Source organism: Molothrus ater, chromosome 8 (assembly GCF_012460135.2).
Source record: "Molothrus ater isolate BHLD 08-10-18 breed brown headed cowbird chromosome 8, BPBGC_Mater_1.1, whole genome shotgun sequence".
NCBI classification, from domain to species: domain Eukaryota; kingdom Metazoa; phylum Chordata; class Aves; order Passeriformes; family Icteridae; genus Molothrus; species Molothrus ater.
In genome coordinates this window covers 19,591,673-19,602,023 of record NC_050485.2, presented here as the reverse complement: position 1 = coordinate 19,602,023, position 10,351 = coordinate 19,591,673, and the positions used below count along the sequence as shown (strand labels likewise).

The window sequence follows — 10,351 nt, the reverse complement described above, 5'->3', positions numbered from 1 at the left end:
TCTCTCTTTTGTTTCTCTCCCACTCCAACCAAGGAGAGCTCTAACTGTGCAATGCAGTTAGGAACTGGGAGAACTACCTGAAAATGTTCCCTCTCCCCTGAATTAGAGAATCCCACCTCTTCTCCAGGAGTCATTCTCTCAGTCTCTCACACTCTGCAAAGGTCTTTCATTTTTAGCACAGAAAGATCAATAGTCAATATCAATTGCTCTTGTCACATCATAGCATGAGTCATATCATAGAATGGTTTGGGTTGTGAGGGACTTGTAAAGGTCTCCTAGTTCAGCCCTTCAACAAGCTGGGACATCTTCAACCAGTTCAGATTGCTCAGAGCCCCAGCCAGCCTGGCCTCAGATCTTTCCAGGGAAATGTCCCCGCGCTGTCCCCGCGGGCGGCGGCCGGGGAGGGGCGTCGGCGGGGGCAGTCCCCGAGCATTGATAACCCCGTGCCGGGCCCGCCGCGGGCAGCGGGGAGCGCCTGCCCCGCACCGCCACGCACCGCACGGCGCACCGTGAGTGCCTCGGGCTGGGCAGAAAACGCCGGGGTGCGTGGGGAAAAGCGGGTGCGGGGGAAAAGGACGGGGGTGTCTGATGCCGCTCGCAGCTGTGATGCCGCACGATGGGCTCCGGCTGCTGCTGTCCAGTTACGGATTCCTGGCAGGGGTGGTCCCGGGACGGAGCTGACGGATGGACGGACGCGAACTAAAAGCCCCGGGGCTTACGAGCCTGGAGGGATCAGCTCTCTCCACGCCCGGCTCGGGCTGGCGGGACCCCGAGGGCTGCGCGCCCGCCGGGGCACCGCCCGCCACGCTCCGTGTGTCCGCAGGGCGCGGAAGATGCGGCGGGAGGGAGGGCCCCGCACCGGGACGCCCCGTCGCTGAGGCAGCCGAGGATGAGGCCGCCCCTGGCGCTGCTGGCCCTGGCCGCCCTGGGGGCCGCCGCGGGCGGCGCGGAGCGGGAGGCGGCGGAGGAGGCGCGGGCGGGGCGGTTCTCCACGCCGGAGCGGCACCGGTGCCGCTGGGAGCTGCGCTCGGCGGCGGGGGCCAGCGAGCTGCGGCTGAGCTGCCGGGCGGCGGGCGGCGGGGCGGCGCGGAGCTGCGCCTACCGCGGGGAGCCGCGGCGCTGCCCGGCCTTCGGCGCCCGCAGCCGCCACTACTGGCGGCAGATCCTGTCCCGGCTGCGGCGGCGGCGGCGGCACCCCTGCGCCCCGGGAGCGCCGCTCAGCGCCCGCCCCTGCGGCCCGGGCCGCGCCCCGCCCGAGGCGCAGCTGCGCCTGCTGCCCGACCCCGGCCCGGCCACGCCGGCCCCCGGCCCGGAGCCCTCCGAGGACCCGGCGCAGACCTACTGCGCCGAGCGGTGGCACTCGCTGTGCAGCTTCTTCGTCGGCTTCTGGGAGGGCTGAGCCGCTCCGGCCCGCGGGAGGGAGCGCGGCCGCCCGGGCTCCGCACCCGGACACTGCCGGCCTCGCCTGCCCTCGGCCACCGCCGCCAGTGCCCCCCGACTCTGTCCGCTCTCCTCTTCTACTCCCCAATAAAGCGGTAACTATTTTGTGACAAGAAGCTCGCGTAATTCTTTGTCTCGCCGAAGCCCTGTAACACCTGCAGCACCGTTCCGGTGTGTAACTGAACCGGGTGAGAGCACCTAGGCACAGCTCATGCATTCAAGGACGTTAACTTTTTTCAAGGGACATAAATACGAAGAGACAGCTGTTCTCTCCCCAAAATCAATTTCTATGAGCCTAAAGTTTGTAGTTAGACTGGTCGCCCAAGTAGAAAACCATATATTTACACCTGAATAAGAAGCGACTGAGACCTCATTGAACCCTAGAAAAACCTTTCTTGCTGACAGATTTCGCAAGCTACATGAACCAGTCTCGTTTCCCACAGAACAGCTGGGCAACTGTCTCCAAACAAGAACTTGAACAGGGCTGGGCAAGAAACCAGCTGTAAAAAGAAAGGTTGAGAAACTCAGAAGCATCTAGGTACAGGAACTGGATTTAGGAGATGAATGATATTTCACCCAGCTAATGACATACTGTTGAAATAGGCAGGTTATTTTTCCGGGGGAAAGAGGGGTTTGAGAGATACTTTATCCAGCGCAGAATGGGGTACATTTTGGTAAGGAAAGCTAAAGTTTCCCTCAGCTGTCTGGGGTCCTACACAGCCCTAGACATCTGCCTGTGACCAGAACAGTTGCAGACTCTTTCCGAACGGTTTTAAGGATCGCTGTGAGAAGGCCACTAAGAAGTCATCAGGATCTTGCCAGTACCTCTCACAAGGATCTGGGCTGTTGCATGCGGCTCTTAGTGCCAAAACAATTTCCTTTACAGCAAATAGCTGGATAATGCTCTGTGCAAGCACTATGCCAAAGCTTCATCACCACTGAATGTGGCTTGGATCACTATTTTTTTTAATGACTGCTCACTTTTCCTTCTTGTGCCTGCCACCCAAGCAGCCACAGAGCAGGCTGCTGGCTAGAGCATTGCACAGTACATTGCAATAATGCCCAGCTTTGTTTTACTTCCATGGCCCCAGCACAGCAGCTTTGTGCAGTGCTGCTAGAGTTTGTATTTCTCACCATCAGATGTAAAGGTGGAACACCATGGCAACCAAGCTGATTACCCCACATCACTCTGCATTTAAAAACCCAGCTAGGAACGCTGAACAAATTCATTGTTTATCCAAGAGGGAGAAGAAAGAAGAGGATCCCTTACTTTATGTTTAACCACAATATTTCCCTGAGTCTCCAAAGTAGCTCAAAGTCTTCCTTTTAGCACCACTAACTAATAAAATACAGCAAGGCAAGAGACCGTATTAATTGCATTTGGATTTCTGTTTGGTGTTATTACTGTGGTTAATAACACCAAAGCCTAGTGCTGAATAATATACACTCAGTTTTTCTATTGACAAACTGACCTGCAGATCCCAAAGGCTGGGAAATCATAGTGAGATCCTCAGATTTGTTCTTAAGGGGGAAGACCATGACTTTTTGCTTCCTATCTGAACCTTTTAATTCTCTCCCATGATTGGATAACAGCTGCCACCACCACTAAGGCAACCAAACCAGAAACACTTTGTAGCCAAGATCTCCATTTCCAACAGAAACAATTCATTTTAGTCCTGTGGCAGCTCCACAAGAGGTACTCATTACACTTCCCACCCCTGGATTTAGTTCAGCTCCCCAGATCTGCCCATGCACCCACACTTTACCTCTGCTCTCCCATTGCAGCTGTGGCAGTCCTTCACCTCTGCTCTGGGTCCTGGCTTAGCTGGCTCCTGTCATCACATCCTTCCTTCCTCAGCACCTCCTGACTATCCTCAGCAAGAAGAGCCACTGTGGCCCAAACCCTGACTGTTTGTCCCGTTGGCTGATAAACTCTTGCCTCCCAGAGGAAGGTGGTGCTGGGAATAATCAACCTTGCCCATATGCAGCTGCTGCTTGGGCTGTCATCACAAGGGTGCTGCCAGCTGACAGATCAGTACACTAGGTGTGTTTTTCAAGCAAAAGCATAAGCTATCTTAAAAAAACCCAAAACACAAATGATCAACATTTTAGCTTCCGGAAATGAATTCTGGGAGCTCTAACTCAGGAAGTTTTCAGAAGAAAAAAAAAAACAACCAAAAAAAAACCCAACCAAAACCCCCCCACATCTTTGTGCCATATTACACATGACATTGTTTCCTTTCCTCTGGGTGCTGAGCTCATCTCTGTATCTGGAGGTTCCAACAGAACCTTGGAAGCTGGCAATACCATTTCCTGATTTTCCTTTGAAGAAAAATCAGTGATGCTGAATCTGGGCATACTATTAGTGCATCTGGCTTTAATTGCTCTCTTTATTTGCAGAAAGCCCTTGATCCTATCAAATAGCACTAATCTCTCTTTCACCACCTTCTGATTCTGAAGGGACAATTAGAAGATGTTACTGTAATTTGCAAGGTTAAAGAAGGCAGTAAGCTGTCTTGCTGAGTGTAGCAATTTTTTCCTGTAAAGTGACATCAAAAATTAATAAATGGAATAGAATTACTCTTTCATGACTGTCTGAGCAGAGCTTGTCCCACAATGGATCTGGAGTTGCAGACCCCAGACTTTGAACAGTTCATTCTTTTGTCCCAGCCCAGAACAGGAATTACTCTTTCCTGGGTTCTGCACTAGGCACTTCCTTCTGGAAGATGCTGATTTTCCCTCTCAGTCTTTATTCATTCCTCTGAATTCAGAGGTTCAGCGAATGAAATCTGCTCAGGCAGTCATAGCTCAACCCTCAGCTCTACCAGCTGTACTTGCCTGTATTTGCATATTAATGTTTCCACATGTAATTTTGACATCGATATTTCCTACTTGAGTTTTTGACCAGCCTGTGCTAGGAGAGTCTCTGAAGGGATGCAATATTTTTGAGGCTTGTGGTGCAAGTTAAAAGCCATCAGACTATTAGCAAATAAGAATAAGGTGGAGACACAGAAAGAATAAAAAGAAATGAACAATTAAAAAAGCAACTATTCAAGCTGGAGTTCATTGGATAATGGAACCTGAAATCTTTGGGAATCTCTCTTTAATTGCCCCTGACATATTTCAGGCCTCCCTTGTGCTGTGAACCCTGTCTAAGACTTACTGTAAAACCAAGCAGCACACGAGGTGAGTGAATGGCAGGCTTTGTCAATTTCCCAAATAACAAATCACCTCCTCTGTAATAATCTGGATTTTTAAGAGTTCCAAACTCACTTCACGAACACAGCTACATGAAAGAGGCTTTTAACCATACAGTATTACAGAGTTTAGATTAACTCTCTCAGCCCTCATTCTCCTTCCTTGTACCTTGTACAGATACCTAACTTGTATCTGTTAGATACAAGTATCTATCTGTTTGGTACATGTATATCTCCAGCTTTAATAATTTTAGGCTCTAACATGATATTATTTCCTGGCATAAAATGAGAAAATGTTTGGTGGAAGCGTCATGGTAAAACACAGAACTAATTTCTTATTACACATTCACAAAGTACTAAAATATCTATTTAACAAAGGAAATCCATAGGACAAAATCTGGTCCAATTAAAGACATCCAAATCCTAAAATACAAAATTGTATCTAATATCTACTTAGGCACACATCTTAATTCAATAAGAAATATCTTAAAGCATTTCATTCTCCATGTTATTTACAGAGCTCGTATTTAATCTGACTACTGGAGCCAGCAGATATTCTCTCATGAGCAAATTAAAGTCTTAGGTCCCAAAATGTCTGTAGGGCTTGAATTCTTGGTTGAAAAAGAACAAAAAATTCCTAATTAATTTTTTTTTTCACACTGCAGTTGGAACTAGAAAATACATTAGATGTATCATCCTCAGAGTTAGTTTAGTGAAATGCAGGAGATGAAAGTGTAGTGGCTAACCTTTTAAAGCTGTGTTTCTTTTCAATTTAAAAAAGTACTGTGCACTTCCCAAAGTCACGATCCTTAGCAGCAGCATGATTTGCACTAACAGGAATAAATATAGCCTCAACTCCATGTGTTTGCTGCTTCTTTTTTATTTTAAGAGCAAAACCTTTTCCAAAAATTATGAATAAATTTATCACTGGGATTCTTTTGATGGGAAAAGACTAACAAGACAGCCACACAAGACAGTATTATTTCGTGTTGGTCGAGACAAGATGCTGAGGATTTGGAGCTGATCTTTTGTTTCTGCTCAAAGACAAATGGTATAAAATTTATATGCATGCTTCTGTCCTGACAGCAAAGGGCTTCAGCACGACTCTTGACTCTCGATGACAGCTAATGGCTCTTGGGGATGCTGCTCTCTGAAGTCCCTGGGCATGAAATGGTTCTCGCAATTCATCTCCCGTTAATAGCAAGACTACAGTGTCTCTTTTTTTTTAAAGTTCTTTTATCCCTGGCTGAAGCTGCCTGTGTTCCCATTGGAGCCGAGAGGGGGTAGTGTGATGGTTTTCTCCCCTCAGCTCTATTCTCTTGCAGCCCTCAGCAGACGTCGGGGCAAGCTGGAGGCCCTATGGCAAGCGGGACCCGATGTCATCCCACCCAGCAGGGGCCAATGAACGCCTGCAGCCCCAGCTGGCGCACACGGACACACAGACACACGGACAGCATCTCAATGGCCTCGGGGCTCTCTGGAGCTCTATGGGGCCTGGCAAATGGCAGCGGGAACAAATGGGATGGCTCCTTTCAATGGGCATCTCTGGGCCGGAACATTGTGGGGCCAGGGTCATGTAGGAAAACAGCAGCAGAAAACAAAAAGTAGTTTGGTTTAAGAAAGAAGTTATAATAGACCCAAGGGAGATAAAGCTTCTGTTTTCATTTCTGTGAGACGAGGTAGCCCTGGGGTGGGGGCCAGCCATGTGCAGGTGGCACCTATGGGGAAAACACAGAACTGGGACACCAAGAGGAGCCAGCTGGCCCTTTCTGCCAGCACCAGGCTGGTGGGGAGAGCCCAAATCACCTGGCATTGGTTGCTTTCTTCCTTTTAATGTGCCCATGTGGTAAACGTGGCTTAGTAATGAAATAACATCACAAAGTGACGAATATATGCCTGATGATACCCCAATATAATCAGCCACAGCTTGGTCTGCATTTTACATGGCTCCTCCTCACCTGCAGAGGTTGTGCAGATGTTTCATTGCCTTCTTCACACTCTTTGCTGCCTCAGGAGATCAGACTCTGATGCTCAGGTCCATTTCCATCTCTGCAGTTCCTCTGCCCACAACCTGATGGAGTTGGGACTCTCAACAGTGCTAGTTCCTTTCAAATTATTCAAACTAAGGTGCCAGAGTGGGGTAGGCTTCTTGTGGGAAATTTGGAACTAACCCCTGAATGAGGTTAATGAAAATGTTTCCATCACACATCAGTTGCAGTAGAAGTCATTTACACTTGAGAGGAAGTACCAGCTAATTTTAAATCAGTGAAAGTGTGAGTAAAAAATTGGCATAGGTAACTCAGAAGATAAGCCTGGAAAAGTCATAATTTCCTGAAAAATTATAGCTCATTTGTTTTTTTATTATTACAGTCTAGGTAAGGAGTAAGTACATATAAATATTCTTTGTAAATTTAAGACAGTGGTTTGTTGGACACCCTCTCTTTTCTAGGTACCTTAGGGACCCTGTTCAGCACAGGCTTGTGCTGTTAACCCAGTTATCCCACAGGGGCATCCCAGCTGGGGAATATTGTGAGGGGTGTGTGGCCATTGTCACTCAACACACAGCAAACTGAAGCCATCTCCAGTCTAGTGACAAGAACAAACTATATTTTACCAACACTGGATGATCACCATTTATAAATAAATATAAAATAAAAATAATTACAAAAAAAAAAAAGTGGTCTAAAGTCTTGTGTGGGGAGGGAGTGAGGGGGCAGAGATTTAAGGCTAACAGAGTTTTCAGCTATGTTCCTACTGGTAAATTAACCTTTCCAAAACCTTCAATAATTGCTTGAGGCCATAGAAAGGTAGCTTCTGTCAGATCTTCTCTCTTTAACTCCTAGGGACAACTTTTGTGGACTGTCATAGAAATGCATTATCATTCAGCTTCATGTGTGTGCCTGCATGAGCTCACCACAGTGAAGAACATCTTTCCCTGAGCAAAACGGCTTTTACAGATGCTGCTGCCCTTGAGTTGCATTAAGGGTCTAGCTAGAAGAAGTCAGATCAAGCAATATGATTTCTGTTAGGTCTATTAAACCAACACAGCCAGGCCATTGCCAGACTGACTGGAAGAGCAGTAGGGTGTAAAGGGAGAAAGCCCCCACTGCCTCCCAATCTATTAAAATGGGCCACAAACACAATACTGATGTGGTAAGTCAGGCAATATGCAAATGGCTGCGCGTCCCAGAAACCCTAATCCTATCAAGACTGCAGAAGATGTTAATTTGGCCATCTTTCACAGCTCATAAATCTATCTGTAGCAAAGCCAGGCTGGCAGATGTCATCCACTAGCACTTCTTTGAGGCTGGCAGTCTCGGCATAGATGCCCGATCATGCCTCAGTAAAGACCAATGAAGAGCATTGTTTGTGTGGCCTGGGGGCAGCTTCTCACATTTTGCTACAATAGAGGAAAACAGTGGGAAATGTGAATGACTGATTGGCAGAACTGGTGGTCTTGGTTGTCCTGCTTTCCACATAGGGAGCTACAGATTTCACATGCATTTTTCATCAGCAGCAAGCAGATTAGTCTACCTTGTTCTCAACAGTTAGTGGTGTATATTCCTCAACTTAAGTTTTTGAATCCTAAACTATAAATTACCAGCTGGACATATTTCCTTTTCTCTCAGGCAGATACTCCTTACTTCAAACTACTGAAAAGAGCAAACAGCTTTATTATGATATGATCTTACTTCTAAGATTTAACATCTAGGATAGAAATATTCTATTTCAAAGCAAGCAAAGATCTGTAAATAAAGTATCTCTATAACGATATGTTCATTTTATCCTTCTCAAATACAAGCTTTGAAATTACCAGTTGCAATATAGCTTCTTTAATACCAGCCAGAATTAATCTAATTTTTACAGTGAGGGTGATAAAAGCACAGGTTGCTCAGAGGGGTGGTAGATTACCCATCCCTGGAAATATTCAAGTTGGACAGGGCTCTGAGCAACCTGATGACATAGTAGAAGAAGTCTCTGCTCTTTGCAGGGGTTTGGACTAGAGGATTTTTAAGGGTCCCTTCCTACCCTACTATTCTAGGATTCTGTAATAATTTGCTTTTAAAAGGTGTATATTGAAAACATCACAGCAGAACTTTTTATGCGAAGTTACCTGGGACCAAGGTGGATGAACGTCGCTTTTATGAACCAAAATGTCTTTCAGCTTCTCAGTGGATATTGTGACTATCACAGAACTCCATATCAAATCACTTTATTACAGCACTGGGCTGAAAAAAGAAACAAGACAAAATTATAAAGAATGCTGTAGAGAAACAGGGATTTCCAGCAATAAAAATGGCATGTGACTGTCTGCTATTACAGGTACAGACATCCCCATGGAAACTGCTGTTCACTTAGGATGTGTGCATTCCTGTCACAAGCCACCCACATCACTTCATTTTAGATCATGAAGCTGCAGCCCCACAGAACAGATTTCTTTGCTTGTTCAGAGGGTCTAGAGAGAGGCAGTCTCTGAACCCAGAAGCTGAGCTGCTTAATGCTGGCAAATCCCTGCTCTCTGCAATAAGGGAGAAGGTGCAAAAGGCAGCCACAGTTAAATAATTCAGATGGGTCTAAAGAGACAGAATGCTGCAAAGAAGAAGAAACCTGAATGAATTCAGTTTTAAAACTTAAGGACATAATGAATTTGCTTGGGAAATCCTGGTTGTATTTTACAATTAGAATTAGATATGACAGGGGAGAATGCATTGTGTCTGATGAGATAACTATTCCAACACCATAACCTTAAATTATTATTGCTAAATTATGATATAAATATAGTTCTGATTAATTTTCTGGACACTAACAGAATTAAGAGGCAAATGTGTGTTTACAGGTATGAGATAATTCATTGTGTTAAAACTAGTAGGTCAGTGAGTCCAAACACATTATTTTAAGTAGGTTAAAGATGCTGAACCACAAACCCCACAAAATAAGTACTGTAAATTCTGTCCAGTGGAGGAGACATATTAAACATTATTTTGTAGTCTGTTTGTTTCTTTTTTTAAAGGAAAACATGTTATTTATTGATATTGCAGTAAAACATCTGTAATACATAACAATGCACCCTATCACACAATAATATCTAAGCTATTAATTGTACAAAGTCACACCATTATTCTTTCTTTACAAAGTACTAAACACAGCTGAAACCTGATATATGAAATATTCAACTCATACATTTTGCTCAACTGCTTTATTGAACAGCTAGTATTTCTGAGAGAGGGGAGGGAAGTCTCAGAAGACATAGAGGAGGCATACCTAAACCCAAGAGTTTATGGACTATTTTTATATGACTCCTTGGCTTTTAAAATTTGCCACAAGGTTCTCGTATCTCTTGCAAAGTATTGTCATGATTTCAGTATATCTGCTGGACTATGTCCCTACAGCTGACACTTGGTGCTCACATGAATAAAACTATCCAAAACTTTAAAGCACGTCCCTGAATAAATCTATTTACACTAAGTGTCAAATTTTCCTCCTAACTGAAACATTCCACTTAACTGCTCCAGGTTATTATTTCTTTCTGCATTTTATAAATATCTGTTCTTTTTATTAGTGTTTCCAAATTTATAATTGACTAAGAACACTTTAATAGGTGGTATTTCAGAAGGGCTTTTGAATATGGTTTAATATACAATTACACAAAAAAAGCAGGTTTCCAGATTTGTCCAGTCCTATCCATAATGGGTTATTCCCATTAGAATTCCCCT

General features: G+C 45.4%; 1 protein-coding gene across 2 annotated transcripts; it reads left to right on the top strand.

Annotated features, from left to right (window-relative positions):
• Positions 1-437: 437 nt before the first annotated feature.
• On the top strand, positions 438-1,556 carry FGFBP3 (fibroblast growth factor binding protein 3). Of its 2 annotated transcripts, none has more exons than XM_054515624.1 (2): positions 438-509; positions 824-1,556. In XM_054515624.1, exon 2 carries the CDS (start codon positions 890-892, stop codon positions 1,397-1,399), a length of 510 nt encoding a protein of 169 aa, XP_054371599.1. In that variant the 5' UTR covers positions 438-509; positions 824-889; the 3' UTR covers positions 1,400-1,556. The 2 variants fall into 2 exon arrangements, with proteins under 2 accessions (XP_054371599.1, XP_036241557.2); XM_036385664.2 differs by having other exon boundaries at positions 475-542.
• The last annotated feature ends 8,795 nt before the right edge of the window (positions 1,557-10,351 follow it).